The sequence below is a fragment of the Octopus bimaculoides genome, chromosome 1 (assembly GCF_046866305.1).
Source record: "Octopus bimaculoides isolate indiv1 chromosome 1, ASM4686630v1, whole genome shotgun sequence".
NCBI lineage: Eukaryota > Metazoa > Mollusca > Cephalopoda > Octopoda > Octopodidae > Octopus > Octopus bimaculoides.
The window spans coordinates 81126065-81145531 of NC_142928.1; the positions used below are offsets into that span (position 1 = coordinate 81126065).

Consider the following 19467-nt stretch of genomic DNA (forward strand, 5'->3'; position numbering starts at 1 on the left):
AACTTGCAGCAGTACTTGTTTCATGAGTCTTCTAGACTTTCTCATTTTGTTGATTTGCTTGGTATGTATTATTGAAAATGTATCCAGCCTTTATAACACCATGTCTTCATTAATAGACAAATGGTTCATCTCCAAAGTTATTGTCTGGAATATTTCAAATGATAAAAATAAAAGATTATTGCTTTTTATGTCAGTCTTTTCTATAAAATTTTGGAGAGAAATGTTTTAGTTTCTATTTCTATTTTGTTTCTAGTATTAATTAATCACATTCATTATTGGTGCTGTTTTTTGGAGTTGGTGCTATTACTATCAAAATGCCATCTTGAAATGTATGGCTATACTTGTTCAATTTTTCATTTGATATTTTTGCCTCTTCTGTTAAAATTCCTTCAGACTCAGTCACTTCTAGGAATGTAAAACTGGTATCCATTTATCCAAAGTTACAGTCACTTCTAGGAATGTAAAACTGGTATCCATTTTTCCAAAGTTACAGAAAATGTAATGCAGAAAATATCTCGAACATTTAGAGGTTACGAATTCCATATTAAATGTCAGTTTAAAGCAATTGTTTATCTATTGAAATCATATGTTATCATGAACATAAATAACTTTACTTGCATTTATATTCTCATTTAAATATGAACAGGTTATTTTGGGCAGTTTAGTGTTATAATCCGAAAATTATTACATGGTTGGTTAGTGACAAAAGGGCTGACTAGCTGGAATACTTTTAGGCTTCTTTTTTTCCCTTCTCCAAGTTGAAATGTGATGCTTTTGAAATCATTTTTGGTTTTGAAGAAACTGAAATTCCCTAATGCATTCAGGCTGGCAAGAAAAGATTTGTATATAACTAGCAAAGTTAATTTCAATTCCATTAGTAATCTTTAGCTTGGTCATGCATGAACAGTTAAATTTTTCTCACACAAGCAGGTAAGGTTTACAGTATCTATCTTTGAACTATGTTTTCTGAAATACTGAATAGTTGCAATTTGATTCATCCACATTTTATGTTAAAAAGAAATTCGTTAATATTGATGATGGCTGCATATATTCATTTTATTAGATTCTGTAAATGCAAGTGCTGCAGTTCTTCCTTTGGGTTCTACTGCATTTCAAACACCAGCTGCCAACCAGCAGACCAGCTCTCTACCTGCTACGACCACTGTGGCGGTTCCACCTGTAAATGCTTGGAACAAACCTATCAACATCTCCATCACTAATGCTATGCACAGTTCCACTGACATGAGCTATGACAAAGGAGGAGACCAGCATGACAGCGGTATTGATGTAAGTGATCCACCAAACTCTACAGCCTCTTCAACTCGAAGTTCTCCAAGTACTGAAAGTAAAGTAAAGGCAGAGCTGGTAGGTACCTCTGTAAACTTAGACAAACTGCTGTGTAAGAAGCCAACAACACAGCTAAAATGCATGGATAGTGACACTTAGATGTATAGCTATTTTTTGTATGTACAAATTTTTTGTCTTTTTATCTTTTATTGTTGTGCTTATTTTCAATTCCTTAGAGTTAAATCTTTATTAGCAACAATTTTAGAATTGTGCTGTTTTACATTGTCCTTTAATGGAAGAAAAACGTAAATATTGAGAACACAAGTAGTATTTTTGTTTCCACTCTAGCTAAAAACATTTGTGCTGTGCTTCTGTTGCTTGTGTTACTGTTTTGTCCAGTTCATAGATTTTGGCAGCTTCTCTTGCATGTTTGTAGCATTTTCTTGTTATAATTGTAAATTTTTAAAATTTAAATCTGTCATTTTTAATAAAATCAACAAACCATTTGGGGGTTTTAATTTCTAGTTGAAAATTGCATTTGAATTTAAATTTGCTTATTTGCTATTTTGAGTTGATTTATGATGTTTCAAATGTTAAAGTGTTAATAATTTATTTATAAACTTTTAAAAATGCAAAATATTTTAGTATTTTAGGTTTGAACAAAAACTATTAATTTTAAAATCTTGCATTGGTTTTGTAAATTAAGTTGTCTGTTTAGAGTTTTGAAACAATCTTAATGTAGCTTTTCATGCTAATATAAATTATTGGAGCCAAATACTATATGTTAAGCATTTATTTCTGTTTTGTCACTTCTGCTAGATAACTTATTCTATTTAATCGCAACTGTATCTTCTAATGAAAAGTCCAGCTATCATACTTTATTAGAACCGGTCTTTTCATATCTTGTCTAGTTCCTTGAGAAAAATTAAGGTCATTATTCTATTAATCTTTGTTGTTATTGATCTTAAGTGTTAAAAAAAAATCTCAAACTAATGTAGTGAGCTCACCAGTGCTGCTCTCACAATAAACCTGGTTTACTCAGTATCTTTAGTAAGATTTTGGAAAGTATCCAGCTACAAACAGCTTCAATCAAGCCTTAAACAAAAATGTATTAAACATATTACTGGCTAGATCAAGAATCTTCACTTAACCTGTTGAGTATCACATGCCAACATGTGTAAAAGGCCATTGTATGATAATCCTACCTGTTCATGTAAAACTGAATGAATGGTATATCACCCTAGCCTTGTTAAATTCTTACACATTGGTAACTTCAAATATGTAGTAATTTATTAGTATATTGAATTTTAACAACCTTTCTGGCTTTGTGTTCAGTTCAGATGTACATTTTGTATACAATCTAATTCTTTTTATTTATTCAGCTAATTATATTAGCCTTTATTTATTTAGTAATTAGTTTGGATTATTATACTTGTGATGAGTTGTGCATATACAGATGTCACTTTCCTTCATCTGTAAAGTGTTCATGATCATAAGTCTAAAATTTCCACTCCAATCCTATAATTCCTGATTCAATTTTCCAAGAAGCCTTTCATTCTGGAAAAAAATTTTCATTTATGAATTTTGGCTTCAATTTCAGTTCTACTTTTTGTTTTTATGGTTGTTTCTGAACGCGAAAGAATAAAAACGTTGTAATTAGTTGACCATTGTGATTTGAATGGGTTATCCTAGTTTTGGCTATAAGGAATTAGTTGTTTGTAGTTTTACCTAATTATATATTCATTTAATTGCAAATTAAAATAGGTATTTTCTTTCTAGTACCAGCTCTGAATGTTTAACTCCCCCCCCCCCACTTTTTTTTGTGCTACTGTTTTATGACTATCTGATTTGAGAAGTTTGTTTTTCTCAAAAGGCTTTTAATTTGAACTTGGAGCTAAATGTTAACTAATTAAGCATATCAAAATTAATCGTTAAAATAGATTAAAATATGAAGATACAGAGACTAAAATGATATTTTTAAATAATTTCAATCATAACAGTTTACATTTTAATGTATTTCATTTTGAAGTTTTAAACTATTTTTCTATAAAAGCTTAATTTTACAGCTAACAACTTAGTTTTATATATTTCTTAGCTGCATAAAATTTTAGTTTGTTACTTCAATTTTACTCTAAATACTCGTTTATGAAGATATAATATTGCATATGTTCTCATTAGCTGAAAATATGCAGCATTTGGCTTGTAATTACATTTAGAGAAAGCATAATATACATGAAATGTTGGAATGATGTTACTTTTTGTAAGTACATTATTATTGATTTTTATTTTTCAGCCAGAAGATAAAGGAAATAAGGAAAAAAATGATACTAGGGTTGACAAAAGTCAGTATGAAGCTCCAAAACCACAAAGACAACCACGGGTTAGTATTTGCATATTGGGTATATTTTGGAGAATTTTTAAATGGGTTTAAATACTACCTTCTTTGTGTGAAAGTTTAAATCATTTTCAATAAGGTAATTCTATGACATGCTAAAGTTTTGATGATTTTCTTAACATGTACTTTCATGAATTTTCTCTTTTTAGACTAGTCGTAATGAAAAAGTAAATGCTAAGATTGTTAATAATGAACGAAAGGACTCGGAGCCCAAAGCTAATAAACCAGAAAACAAAGAAAAAAATCGCAGTGGTACTTGCGTGGATCGACCAGAAGCTCTTCAACTACCGCCAAGTTTTAAAGAATCTTTTCTCCGGAAGGTCTGTTTACATTCTAGCTTCCCTTTTGTGCTAAAATTTAAAGAAAATTTGTTTTCATTCACTTAAATAGATAAAAGGTATGTTTTATCTCTTTCACATTTTAAAATATTTTTACTTCTAGGGAGAAGATGCCTCTGAACTTGATTTTACATTTGATGAAACTTTGGCTAAGCTCACAGAAACAAAGAAAGAAAATAATTCAATTACCGAGCCATCCAAATCAGTGTCTATTTCTGCTGGAAGTTCCAAATCACAAAATTTGGAGTTAAATGCTCCTACATCACCAGCTACAGAAGACTTGAGCCTTAAAATTGCATCAGTTAAAAATGTGTGGGAGAAAATGCCGACTGTTTTTGAGCAGAGGTATATTTAAACTATTTAATATTTCATTAGAAGCTTGAGATTTGTTGTGAAAATAATTGTCTTCATTGAACAATATTCTTGGTTGTTTCTAACAACATGACACTTAAGCACCTATCAATTAGGTTAGCTGGCCTAATGTACTTCATATTTACCAGAAAATGGGATGGATGTGTGCAAATACACTTTATTTGGTGAAGAATGTGCTACCAACATAAACTACTGTTTAGGGATTCAGAGTAAGAGGTTGAACTCTCACACAATTTGCTGACTGAAGGTATGGAAGTTAAAAGATTCTTCTGTTAGGGAAATTCTGCTTATAACAGACACGTAAAAGCACCCACTACACTCTGAGTGGTTGGCGTTAGGAAGGGCATCCAGCTGTAGAAACTCTGCCAAATCAGACTGGAGCCTGGTGTTGCCATCCGGTTTCACCAGTCCTCAGTCAAATCGTCCAACCCATGCTAGCATGGAAAGCGGACGTTAAACGATGATGATGATGATGATGATGAACAGAAAACAATTGGAAATTGCTGTAAGCAACCTGCAACAAGCTACAAATCAGATCTGTGCTTGGAGCAAGGTCTCAACCAGATAGAAAGTGACATGATGGTGAAATGTTGCATTAGAGATAAGAGCCATTAAAGCTTGTCTCAGTGTCAGGTAGTCAATACTAGAGAATTTACCTGCAAGTATATAGTACTGAGAGAGGCTGGTAAGAAACTTTCTGCGAGAAGAGAATCATAGGTGTAAGGTGTTCCAAATTGCAAAATATATAAACTAAAATGCTATCAAGGACAAAAAAAAAAAGCATTCAAAATTATAGTAGTATTCTTTTGCTGATATTGAAGACAGGTTTGGAAATTATACAGTATATTAGATAAAGTGGAATTTAAGACTGACTGTCTTTGGAACTCCTTTATGTTGACGATTTAGTTCTCAAGGTTGAATTTTAAGATTTAGAGAAGAAAGCTACAAGACCTAGAATTGAGGGTATCACAGTATTGATAAAAATGAATGTGTGTGTGGCATAAAGGATTAACTCAGCTCAACCCAAAGAGGTTGACAGTTTGAGTAATGATATGAAGGCTGGGAAAGCAGTTAAACTTTCAACTAGTTGTTGAAATTTAAAAAATATGGTATGCACTAGTCATCCACATAAGTCATCCTGGTAGTGCAGGGTAGTGTCATAGTCAATGACTGGTATAGCAATATGATCAGCAACTACTATGATAAAGGAGATGATCTTGCGAGAAGCAACACTATAAGCATTGTGATATGTCAAGTTATGGAAGCAACAATAAATTATAGTGTAATTGATTGGGAAGAGAATTAGCTTAGATAATTTGTAGTTCAAATTTGAACTAGTATTGGGTACTCTTGATGCCTTCTGCCTAGTGCAACAAGTACAAAGGTTTTCAGTTAGTAAGTCACTATACTTGACACTTGCTAATCAAGAGAAGGTGTTAGGGTACCACATGCTGTGTATGGTACTTGAAAACTATGGCTTATGAGAACTGTGTAACTTGTACAGATATGGCTAGGTGAAAATTGACAATTAGTTCATCAAGGATTAAAGATTGAGTCCATCAGGACCTGCTCCTCAGCTCCCTTCTATTATAGTTCTCTAGGATATGGTGGAGTTTAAGACTGGCTGTCTTTGGAACTCCTTCATGCTGATGACTTAGTTCTCAAGGTTGAATTTTAAGATATAGAGAAGAAAATTACAAGACATAGAATTGAGGGGTACCTAGGTAAATCAAATAAAAACAAATTTTAGTGAGCAAGAATAATGATAGGACTCATTGGCTGCCATCTAATAAGTTGTAGCATTCAGTATGGAGAAAAGATTAAGAATTCCATACTGTAAAATATGGGTACACAAAAGATTTATTGGAACCAGGGGTAGGCAGACCGAAGACACTTTGTATGTGGTAGATATGCAGTATTAGTTAGTAGTAAATGCTCTTGTGAAATAAATTCATTCAAATAGTCTGAAGCAACCTAGAAGCAGTTTATAACTTTTATGTAGGTTTTCCAATTGGTAGTTGAAACAGTTATCAGAGTAAGAAAAGTTTAAGAAGCTATTAGCTCTACAAGCAATAAATGAAATCACTAGAGGAAAATGTCAAGTGTATGATACTTCCAAGACAGAATGAGGCAAGCATGCTTCAATAGATATATGTAATGTTAAATGTAAAAAACCCCAAAACTGGGTATTGGAAGAATTGGATATGGTGTTCAAGAGAGATGATGTCTGGTAAGAGCATTTGATATGTATGGAAGCTCACAGTTGGTAAAGAAGGCACAAGCAATCAATGTGGAAGGGGAAGATTAAAGATCTGGTAAAACCTGATTTTAGGATACTGAACTTCAAAAGGAGATGGTGACTAACTGTGCAAGAGATGATTTGTTTAACCCATGCAAGCATAAAAATGGGGTTGTGATAATGTTGGTTGTTAGAGAAATGTGGCTGAGTCTGTAGCATACCAAGTCCTTTCTTTCTCAAGAGGCAGTTGCATCTTGTCTCTGCTGTGTCCATGGCCTAAACATGAAGTTGATACATTGTGTCTTGTAAATAGTCAAAAACTGCTAATGCTCAGTGCTTATTTCAGATCTTCCTGTGGTTGTAGAAACCACTGGTGGTTGAACTCAAAATAAACCAAATGATGCTGAAGCTTCATCTGTAACTTTCTTTTTGAACGATTAATTAGATTTGATTTATTTCTGTAGTTCATATATTTGATACGAAGTACTTACAAATCAGTCATATAGTTTATAAGCAGTTAATGGAATAATTTTCAATGAAATTTTTATATTTTTAAAAATAGTTTTTAGTTTTCATTTTATAAACATTTGATAAATCAGTGTGGTAATTATAACAGTTTAAAATTGTTTTGATTTTTGGTAGTAATGTCTTACTGTATACATATGTGTACAGTATATATATGTGTGTGTTTGAAATGTTATTGAGTAGTGTGGTTTCTCAAATATTTTAATAATACATATTGGCTTAGTGGAGTATAGTAATACATATCCTGTAATTTTAACTTTATTTTCAGTATCAAGAGCAATGCCCCCCAATCTTTACTTAATGTCAAAAATACAACTTCTTCCGAAAGTAGTGTTGCTGTTGCTGTGCCACAGCAGTTATCTACAACTCAGCAGCAACAACAGCAGCAGTCTACGCAAGGCACGTATCCTTCCTATGCAAGTGATAGGGACTCTTCTAGTTCAACTTCTGTTGCTGCTGCTGCCAGCTCTACTGCAGCTACTTCTACAACTGTTAATGCTGTGGCACAGTCAGTCTCATTGGATGGTGTGGACCACATGGAACCTGTGATGGGCATGGAGGAGACCTCTGTCAACAATACTGCTCTCACTCCTTCCCTGCCTCACCATGGACCAAACCTGGTTTCTAACTCTCAACAAAGTATGGCTATGTCTCTAACTGTTACCAGTCATTTGCCAAGTAATGTTGGTGATTCTAAGCCATCTTTAGTGGAACAGAGTAATGTTTGCAAGGTAAGTAAATTTTTCTTGTCTAAAAATTGTAATTTCCATTTTTCTTATTTTAATCAGATTGTTCATTTACTTAATGCTTGACAATTGTGATGGTGGAGTAAATAGTATCTTAATCAAAATAGTCTAGTTTTGGAAATGTAGTATGTACTGCATATTTACAGGAAGTATGATAACCTATTTCTTACATTTCATAGAGAGAAATATTTATTTTTTAACTAGGTTAAACCTCAGCAGCTCCAACCGCAACCCCAAGAAGTGCCTGGTGTGGCGAACAGCAATGCAAACCTGATTCCAAGTTTACCGATTCCTAGTCCACCCATTCAATTGTTACCTAACCAGCTTTCTCCGTATCAGCTGAATTCGTCGCAGTTGTTGACTCAAGAACCGAGAGTAAGTAAATCCAAATTTGTTTATATATATTAAATCCATATTCCCATGTGATCCCACTGTGTACACTTTGAACAACTATGTTGTTACTAGAATTTTGTAGATGAAAACTGTGTACTCCATATTGTAGAATATATGGTATATTTAAACTAAATTACTTCCTTGTGACCAGTTTCATTCAATTGCATAAGCATGAAAGAAATTTCAGTCTGCTTTTGTTTTTCTTTTTCTATATATTTCCAAAAAGAGCCATGCTTTTTGAATGAATTCCACTAGGTTATACAGATGCTCCCTTGTCACTCTTGCCATAAGAAATAGTTAGCAAGTGAGTAGTCTATTAAACACCTGTAATCAATGATACTGTTGCTTACTACTTGTGACAGAATATAAATTGGAGTTTGGATACTTGTGGTCCATGCAAATCACAAGATGATTTGTTATAAGCAGTGACAAGTGAAAGTTTGAGAACTGAGCATATCACTACATAGTTATGTATAAAATGACATTACACTTGGCTAGTTTTGTCAAATATTGTTACCTTTGCCAAGGAAGGGGGTTATGTTTTCATCAGCGTTGGTTTGTCCGTCTGTCAGTCTGTGTACAGAATAACAAAGTTGTGAACGGTATTTGATGAAACTTGCAGGAAAAGTTGGTAATGACACAAGGAACAGATGATGAAATTTTGGTAGTGATCCGGGAATTTTTATGGATTCTTGAAGGATTTTTCATTTGTTATATTTACTTTACATGAAGTATTACAATGTTACGTTCTTTGATTATCTCCCTTGAAAACACGTTCATCGTTTCCACGTAACCTATGGCGGCGTTGCTGTTTCCAAAGTTTATTTTCGTTTCTCTATTAGTAATTTCACTCGCGTATCTATCCTAAAATGAGCTGCTTGGCGGAGGTCTGCACTCTCCAAGTGATTTTCTAGTTAGGTAAGTTTTTGATGCATTGATTAAGTGAACTTCTAATTAATCAGCTATGCTGTAATAGATATTCCTGTTGCCAACTTTTACCTGTTTTCAAGCAAGGTAATATTTCCACATGGCTAGACATGTTTTTGAAGAATATTGGAAATGAATGACACTGCTTATACGAGGGTGATACATCATGCAATGTCAAGACAAGGAAAGATACTCACATATGTATATACATACATACTTAAATATACACATACACTGGGCCTTCCTTTCCATCCATAATATATATATATATTATTATTATTTGATTGAACACCTCTCATCCAGTGCTCATTCTCATTGTTCAACATTTACGTGTGTGTGTGTGTGTGTGTATATATGTATGTCAATATGCGTGTGTGTGTGTGTGTGCTTGTGAATGTGTGTAATATTTGCCTGCTTTTCTATGCTAACATGGTTAAAATGAATACACATTGAAGCATTGTTTTAATGGCTGAATACCCTTTTTGTCACTTACCTCTACTTATTCTCAAGTAAGGGATATTTTATTTTACTTGCTTTCAAACACAGAGCTTGAGGATAATTTTTTTTTTTACTCCATGCTTTTATTGGTTGAGCATGTTCTTACAGTCTGAGTCACATATTTGGTGTTACTGCTTTCTTTGATGTGTGTGCAATGTCTCCGTCATCTATTCCATTTTTGTTGCTTTCTAAGACTGGATACCTTTGTCACTAACCACTTCGCAGAGTATACTATGGGCATTTTATCATGACACTAGCACTTGAAGTTTTGTCTGTTACAAGACCACAGCTTCTATTGTTTGTTTATCCATTAACACTTAAAGAGCGTCTTGTGGCCGATGCCAGTGCCATGTGACTGGCACCCATGCCGGTGGCATGTAAAAAGCACTGTGCGAATGTTGAGTCTCATGGAGGCAGTGACAAGTGACTGAGACCTTTTGGTGATATACTGTGTTGGAGTGGTTGGTTTGAAGGGCATCCAGTTATAGAAATGAAGCCAAATCGATGGCTTACCAGTTCACAGTTAAACCGTACAACCCATGCCAGTATGCTAAATGGATGTTCTGTCTGCAAAATATAATCTTAATTTTGCACACAAAAATATGACAAAATGAAAGGGTAAAGAGAAGTTATGGCTGTACCCAACAGACATTGTAAAGTGCCTGGCAAATGAAGGAAGAAGCCTAGGGTTGGGAGAACTTGTTCTCAGCACGTGACACCCTCTATTGTGATGCTGCCATGAAAAATGCACCCAGTATACTCTGTAAAGTTGTTGATTGGCAGGGTTTCGAGTAGTAGAAACTAAGCTAAATTGAAACATACAAGTACTAGATGAGAGTAGTGACTCAGATGGTGACAGCATGTCCAACCAGTTGCCAGTATGAAAAACAGATTTAAAATGATGGTTGTATGAACACAGTGTACATGTATATAAAAGTAGACATGTATGTATATATGTCAGGTAAGTGTTAATGTTTGTTTTGAATTGATGAAACTCTGAAAATACAACTTGGATTTACTTTACAGTTCAGCCAACAAAGTTATGGATATAGCTTATCTCAGCCGCAAACTCAGATTGGTCAGGCCAGTCTCACTCAGCCTAATGTATTTTTGCCAACTACACTTTCACAGCATGATCTATATCAAACATCACAGTTGACAGGCTACCAACCCAGGAACCAACCATATGGTCAAACTGCAGGTCAGCAGAACACTGTTATGGTCTCTTCAGCTACAACTTCACTTATGTCAACTGCTGTGAAGCCACCAACACAAGATTATGGTTAGTTTTTTTTTTTGTTTGAAAGCATTACAACTTTCCTGCAAAAAGTTTAATATTTTATGATATTTAATGTTTTGCTGAGATAGATTAGGTGTGAAAATTGCTTTCCAGTTAAAGGGGATTCTTTATTGTACTTTTGGTTTCAGATATTAGCTTGTTTTAAAGTTATTTCAAGTTTTTCATAAATCTAATGTTTTATTGTTTTGCTAGTAGCATAAAAACATTAAATTGTCTACACTTTAGCACCTTAACCCTTTAATGTTCAGATTAATTTGTCAAATGTAATGCTTATCTGTTCACATTAATTTTGATTTATTCAGGTTCAAGTGGGGTGTCCACAATATTTGCTTGTAACTTTGTTAATTTTCTATATACAAATTTGAAATTTAGTAAATGGGTGCTTATATGCCAGGGTTTATAGTTACATAATTTTAGCTGATCTTTCTGATTAATTTGACTTTAATGGGCAGGTAAATTTAATTAACAGGTGTAAAAACAATAACATTATGAATAAACACTAAAATTCATATTCTTAGTACATCTTACCTATTTGATTTGTTACTAAAATTATCCCAGATGTCAACTGCCAACAATTTTACATTTCACAAGATAAGGTACATTAATTTGAATTAATTAAAATACAGGTATAATGTGTACAAGATTTTATTATTTTTCTATATTTCATTCAAACGTTTACAAAACTCTTTTACTAGTCAGTATACCATTGGCTCTTATAGAATTTAATGAATTCATTTGCACAACAGAATGCATCTAATAAAAAAACCTTATAGTGTTGCTTCTCGTTAGATCATCTCCTTTATCATAGTAGTTGCTGATCATACTGCTATACTAGTCATTGATTATGACACTACCCTGCACTACCAGGATGACTAGTGCATACCATATTTTTTAAATTTCAACAACTAGTTGAAAGTTTAACTGCTTTCCCAGCCCTCATATCATTACTCAAACTGTCAACCTCTATGGGTTCAGCTGAGTTAGTCCTTTATGCCACACACATTCATTTTTATGAATATAGTATTAGATAAATTTGATTTTCAGGCTAATGTTTGGTTATATTTCCACGAGTTGTAAATAATATGCTGCATCTAATGATTTTGCATTTTTTGTTTGAAATGCATTTTGGAAATTATGTTAATGTTGGAAAATGACATTTGTATTTGATGAAATTTTCTTAGTACTGGAAGTCATTTTATATCATTTTTATGGTTTATTTCTTGTTTTAAATTCTTTGTTTTTTTATTATTTAGGAACATTGCAAAAAAATCTTGCTCCTGCTTCTCTTCAATATAATCAAGGACTGGGAGGCTCTTCTTTGCAATCACCATTAATATTTCCATATCCAAATCAACTCTTTGGCACTAACCCTATTCTGGGACCCACACAAACTGCTCAAAATGCCAGCAACTCTCAGATTTTGGGTTCTCCTCTAGTTCAGCCAAGGTGAGTGAATCTTTTTTGCCAAATTGCAAAAGCACAGTGATTTTTTTTCCCCCTCTTCAAACTGTGCTTTTAGTTTTCAAACATACAAGAAATAAGAGTAGCTAAATTTTTCGACTTTATTACTGCCCTTAATAATTGTTACAGTATGTATTTTACTGTTTTCTTTTGAAGGGGGGAAAAAAATCCCCCAAAAAACAGTTATAAAGTTGCTTGAAATTGTGGATTAGTTTCATATTTCTATTTACAATGGTATTATTCCCACTAAGTGTTAATATTTAACTCACCTATTGGTAATAACAATGCAATATCACCAGGATGGTAATATTTAAAGACTAATAATCAGTAGGTTTCAAAAGCAATTTTTTATACATGTAAGCTTCAGATATTGTTGTTCCTCTGACCAAAATATGTCAAATTTTTTCAGTTTATTTGACTGAACAATAAAAAGTTCAAAGTAACCCTCCTAGTTGAATGGTTAGCAGATTGAAGGACATACAGCTAAATAAAATTGCTCTTATAAACTTTCATATACATATGAGGTAGCTTAAAAGATACACAATATTTTCAAATGTTCCCCCCCATCCCTAACCCCTTACATGCTATAAGTGTTTACTGTAAGCTATTTTCTCTTAATTTTAGAGCTGCAATGCAAAATGTACAAGCAATGCAAGCTACCTCTTCTTTTTATCAACAACCACAGCAAACTTTGCAACAAACGGGATTTTTCCAAGCACAGCAGACATCTACAGGTTTACAGGTAATTTTGTGTTTAGTTATTTAAAATACTTCTTGTGTAGGTAACTGCATTTTTAGTATAGCAATTGATAATATACATCACTCACTTATCTGAGAGTTAAATATATTTCAGTTAGTGAAAATGTTTGTGTAAACATTTCTGGATTAAAAACACTTTCTTGCCAATTGCTGGAATTTTTCCAAACTGATACTCATGATTGGCAATTAATCTAAAAATATATTTTGTATTGCTACGTATACGAGCATTTAAAAAAACTCAACATCTTAATACATTGTTACTAATAGAAAGATGATGGTGCATTGTACATATCATCGTTGCGGTGTTTGGTAGTATTGATTCTTTTATGTCTAACCAGAATTGCACTGCTTATGCTTCTGAAGTCTTGATTTTAGACAGATTCTATAAAGAGCTTTTTTTATATTTAACCCAGGTCAGCCCTAACTGGGCAGACTATGGCCAGATAAATAGGTGGAAGATTGAAAGGAGGGAACATGAGGAAATAGCAGTCACCTAGTAAATCAGGCTGCAGACAATGAAATGTAGGAAGTAATGGAAGAAAGAGATTGCCTAAGGGAGGAGAAAAGAAAAGTTTACATCAAAGGGAAATTAGAGGAGTGTTGTGATAGTTACAAAGGTATAGAAAGTGTGAATTGAGTGAGAAAAGGATTTGTTTTTGATAAAATATATTTCAGAGATATAGAAAATGAGAAGCAGATGCTGATTTTGTTCAAAAGAAAGGTATTTAGATGTAGAGAAAGAGAAATAATGTATCAGCAAGAATAACACTAAGAGTGAGAGCAATGAAGAGTAGAGATGACTATATGAAAGGAAATTTGGCTACGGAGAAACTTGACTTTGAACTTCGTGAAGATGATTATGCCAAGAAATCAATACTTGATTTAAGAGAAGTGCTGCAAAAGAAGTTTGAGGTAAAAATAACAAAGTCAAAATAAAACTGAGAAAGAAAAGCTTGAAGCAGATATTTTAAGAATTATGGAAACAGCAGCAAGTAACCCCCTAAACCAAAGTTGTTTTATGAAACTAGTTTAAATTTTCAATCAGTTCTTTAATTGAAAGAGTTTAAGATGATCAACAGACTATTTGGATTTTTCTTGTAGGGTGCCCTTCAACAAGTTGCTGCAGCAGCAGCAGGTGCACCAGCTTTCTTCGGAAACCAACCTGGATTAAACCTTTCCCTACAGGCACCAACACATTCTCAGCCATTGGGACTAGCTCCGCAACAAGCTTCAAAGGCTTCCCAGTATAACCCATCTCAACAGCTTTCTCCACAGAATACACCTGTTAGTATGATATTAAAAAAAAAAAAAAAAAAATGTTGAAATTCATTTATTTTCTATGGTCTAAATATATACATATTTCTTTTTTTCAGATGAAATCCCCTCCCCACAGTCTTGCAGCTTCCAATATGAATTCTGTGCAGAGCCAAAATGCTAAGTTATTCAGTAGTCAGCCCCCAAACCGCCAAGCATCTCAGAGATATTCCAATGTTCAGCAGCAGTTTGGTCATAAGTTTAATCCTCAATATGTTGGCCAACCTGTACAGCCTGGAGGTACTGACTTTCTTTCTCCTATAACACCTTGCTCTTATTTTGCCCCCTCTGATTGAGGCCAATAATTATTAAAGTATACTTCAAAATTAAAATAGCCTGTTATGCTGTCAAGTAAATAACAAATGATGGAAAAATTTGTCCTAATTTCTTGAAGAACATATCTTGTGTTTAAAGGTTTATAGCACTTCTTTGAATATATTGGGTTGGCAATTAAGTTCCTGCTGTTTTTTTTTTAATATTTAAATATTTTAAAAGGTTTAATAAAAATTACAACTAATTAAACAACGTATTCGCTCTTGTTGTTTACAACTTCTTCCCAACGTTCAACAAGATTTTCAATACCTCGTTGGTAGAAATCACCCAATTTCATCTTGAAAAATTGATCCAACCAAGCTCTCAATTCTGCATCAGTATTGAACGAAACTCCGCGCATGGCATTTGAAAGAGATTGAAGGAGGCGGAAATCCGTTAGTGCCAAATCAGGAGAGTATGGTGGGTGTGGCAGCACTTCCCAGCTATGTGTTTGAATGGCTTCCTTGGTCATATTGGCGATATGAGGGCGGGCGTTGTCGTGCATCAGAAAAACTCCATGCTGATGATTAGGTCTTTTCTCTTGAATAGCAGTGTTGAGTTGTTCCATCTGTTGAACATCGAGTTCTGCGTTGACCGTTTGGTTCCGTTCAAGCAATTCGTAATGGATAATCCCTTCCAAGTCCCACCAGACGCACAACATCGTTTTACGCAGATGATCTTGTTTCACACGCGGTGTCGTTTGTTTACTGGAGCTAAGCCATTCCTTACGCTGCTTCATATTGATGTACAAGCACCATTTTTGTCGACAGTAATGATTCGATAAAGAAATCGTTGCTTGTGTCCATGAGTTGAGTGGTGACAAGCATGCAAACCAGCGGAGATTGTGGCTCGTTGATTTTTGTTGTCAGGGCATGTGGAACCCATGCTCCATACTTCTGAACCTTTCCCATCGAGTGAAGATGCTTCTCTATAGTAGTGTGGGAGCATTCCATTTTTCTCAGCCAGTTCCCTTGTTGTTTGATGAGAATTTTCCTGCAAAGGTTGGTTTAATCAATCTTCATTGAACCTAAGTGGATGGCCAGAACGAGGTGTGTCTTTGCAGTCAAAATTTCCATCTTTGAACTTGGCATACCAATCACGAGCAATTCTTTTAGCTGTGGCACCCTCTCAATACACAGCGCAAATGTTGTGAGCAGCTTTTGCAGCCTTAGAACCTTGATTAAAAGCAAAATGAAGGAGGTGTCGAAAATGCTTGTTTTTCTTAACTTGACATTCTATTTTAATGATCTGAAAATAAACAAAAATTAACTAAAATTAACTAGAAAAAAAAACAACAAAATAGATTCCAAAATTTAAAAACACAAATTCCAAAATTAAAAAGAAAACAGCAGGAACTTAGTTGCCAACCCAATATTTAAAGGTGTACACTACTTCCCTGTTTCCATTTGTTTTCATTATTATCTAGGTTAGTGGTTCCCACCCTTATTTTTGTATAAATGAGTTTTCCATGGTCCCCTTTTAATATGCTTATCCTTGTTTGTTTGTGTGTGTGTAATAAATATATATATATATATATATATATATATATATGAAATTTTGAATTTAGTTCGTGGACCCCTGATCTAGGTTTTAATAAAACAGTTGAACTTTTTATATTTGTATATAATGTTCTACCTGTTCTTAAAAATTATATCAGATGCAATAAACATAACAATGCTGTGGACTTTGGATTAGATGTTTCAATCTCAGTAGTACAGCAAGTCAAGCATTTGTGGTGAAATCTTTGATAAATTGATTCCAAAATTTTCAGAAGAAACTGGATTCAGTCTTTCTTGTGACTGAGCTAGTACTACTGATTTTAAACTCTAACAGAACAGATTTGGGACAAGCAGTAAGTTTAAGAACCTGTCCAAAACAGGTTCTTAATAAATAGTTAAAATTTAAACTGCTTTTATAAATCTATTTTAGAATTTGATTGAAATACGTGTTGAAAAATTTTTTCTCAATTTATATTTTGTAGTTGTTCGTCAAATGGTTGTTGGTAATATGATCCGGCCCAATAATCCTCATCCAAGAGCCAGCTATTCTTCTCCTATCCAGAGACCGCCTAATGTTCAAATGCAACAGTTAACTGCAGTTCAGTCTCCACCTCCTGTACAGCAAGCACCTCAACTTTATTCTGGACAACGCTCTGGTCGCAACTTTAAGGCTCAGCAGGCTCGGGAACGAAGTGAAGTTTTGAAACATGCCCAGAATTTTTTAAATCCACAAAAGAAGCCAACAATGAAGCAGGTCCAATCTTCAGATGCCAAAAGAGATGTAATCAGTAATCCCCAGTGTGCTGCTGCTGGTGGTGGAAGTGGTGGTGGTACAGCAAAAGACACAAAATCTGAAAAGGCCAATTTAGATAAAAAGTAATCACGTTGCTGTGCTATGAATCTGTTCACATTGTCTCTAGAACAAATTTTCATGTAAAGTATTATGATTTTGGCCTCTGGGAGTACAATTGAAGATGATTGAATTTCTTTGATTGTTAAGTATAGAACAAAATAACAAGTATGGGTGTCAGCATTAGATTAAAATAATTACATTTTTTAATTGTTAGTGTGGCAGCAGACTCCCTGAGGGTGTTGGTGCTGAAATATTTCATCACTCCTCTTACAGATTAAGAATTGTTTCACTTGTACTGTTTTAAAGTTACTGTTGGGATATGTTCTCATATCCTGGTGCTTTCTATTCTCAACCAACTTTGAATAGTTGTTATTTGAAGTACTTTCCCTGCTGAACATTATGTGCTTCTACATATCCTTATAGGGTGCTTTTTTTCTCTGCAGTTTAAGTTTCATCAGTATTTGCATTAGAAATCACTACAATGTTTTTCAGCTGAAGTACACTGCTAGTTCTGTTGCATTACAGAAGCTACAGCTGAGATAATGTAGGAAATCTCTTGATCTTCAAGGGTTGATTTATTTTTTTTTTTTGTAGTGGGTTAGCATTTTTTTTACTGGCAGTTTCCTGTACAAATATAATAAAAGTTATAAAAATTGGTTTAACTAGATAAAAGGATTTCAAATATCTAGGTAATCCAAAAGTTATTCAAAACTTTTTTAAATAAATTTATTTATTCATTATCTTTCTAAAAATATTTATTAACATTTTTTTCTTTAATTTGAATGTGACTTATGATTAAAATTTTAAGATGTTGGGATTGTTATAAAACACATTTTCACCTACTCCTTGACCCACCTTTTGTTCCTTAAAAATGTCTTTGTATATTTGTTAGTGAGTGTTTGTGTGTGCATGTAAAGATATATACACACTCCAACACACCATACCTTTTATGTGCAGTCTTCATCTGCTATTCCCCCTCCTTGCAACATTATCTCTTATTAGGTAGAGATAAGGTGCTGGTCACATAATACCTAGATTATGACTACCTGAGCCGGACTCAGTATGGTTTCCTCCATCTGAGGTTGGCTATTTTGATACCACAATATTACTATATAGGGCCCGTCTTGCTGGTTATTTATAGTTGTTGTATGAAGAACAAACACTGTCTTCATGGTGGTCACTAAATCAATTTCAGTGACTGATTTGTTAATCATCTGGAGAGAGAGAGAGAGAGAGAGTGTGTATGTGTGTGTGTGTGTGGATTTGGAGAGTGAGCACTACTCATTACAATTGTATAAAAACTAAGTTAACTTGGAAGTATGTATATGTGTCATGCATGTATACACAAACACTAATGATTAATAAAACTGGTAAAACTTTGAATGAAATCAAAACAATAATAAAGTTGAAGGCAAGTTTTCTAGTTTACTGCATAACATTTAATGCTGGAACAAAGAAAATTTAAGGGCTTGGAGAATATTTGATTAGGAATATCCAAGCACAAATGTGAATTGGGTGATAAGTCCATTTGTGTTGGTCCCAATAATTGATTTGCTGAGATTAATCAGTTTGTGTGTAGATCAAAAATCAAATGAGGATATGGAAGAAATGTTCAGGAAATAAAGAGGAAAAAAAATAAAGAAAAAAAAAATATCAGGAAAAAAAGATAAACATCTCGAAAGAATAAATACTTTTGAAGTGTTCCTTCATTGTTAGCTTTGTTTTTACTTCTGTGTGTTTTGATTTTTCAGTTTTATGAAAATAAAGAAATGATTATTTATTGGGATAGATCAGTTGGAGGCTTGCATTCTTAAAAAGAAAAAAAAAAAGAATCAGCAAGACTGGCTGTTATATTTTACTTCAAAATGCAAGCATGGACAATACAGTAATTTGCTTGCACAACTTTTTATTTATGTGGCTTTGATTTTATTCATGCATTATCCATGTGAAAGTGAAAACCTTCATTTTTATGGTTAGATTCCCTGTTGCCTACCTTTTCAATAACCTCTTACAGCATGTAGGGACATGGATACACAAATGTAATGTGTGGTGAGGGAACCATGGGATTGGGAAGCAAGCATGTGTGTGTATGGATGTATATATGTGCCAATACATGAAACTCTTGGACCTTGGGTCACTCTTCTAGTTCTGCTAAATATTAAATAAATCTAATATATTTTGGATATGAAGTCTTTTTTTTTTTTTTTAAATTTAGAAAATAGTGCCAACTTAGTCTTGGTTTAGATGTT

At 33.7% G+C, this 19467-nt stretch overlaps 1 protein-coding gene across 17 annotated transcripts in view; it reads left to right on the forward strand.

The window, feature by feature from the left end:
- Positions 1–18922, forward strand: part of LOC106870369 (uncharacterized) — a 74801-nt gene extending 55879 nt beyond the window's left edge. For 8 of the 17 annotated variants that reach the window (XM_089352942.1, XM_089352960.1, XM_089352950.1 and 5 more), the window contains 12 exons: positions 1064–1365; positions 3581–3667; positions 3832–4002; positions 4124–4365; positions 7425–7887; positions 8107–8277; positions 10747–11002; positions 12274–12466; positions 13106–13223; positions 14342–14524; positions 14614–14794; positions 16848–18922. In XM_089352942.1, coding sequence (XP_089209068.1) covers positions 1064–1365; positions 3581–3667; positions 3832–4002; positions 4124–4365; positions 7425–7887; positions 8107–8277; positions 10747–11002; positions 12274–12466; positions 13106–13223; positions 14342–14524; positions 14614–14794; positions 16848–17245 — 2765 coding nt within the window. In that variant the 3' untranslated portion in view covers positions 17246–18922. The remainder of the gene's footprint in view (positions 1–1063; positions 1366–3580; positions 3668–3831; positions 4003–4123; positions 4366–7424; positions 7888–8106; positions 8278–10746; positions 11003–12273; positions 12467–13105; positions 13224–14341; positions 14525–14613; positions 14795–16847) is intronic. The other 9 variants (XM_089352947.1, XM_089352985.1, XM_089352962.1 and 6 more) reach the window with 3 other exon arrangements.
- Positions 18923–19467: the final 545 nt, after the last annotated feature.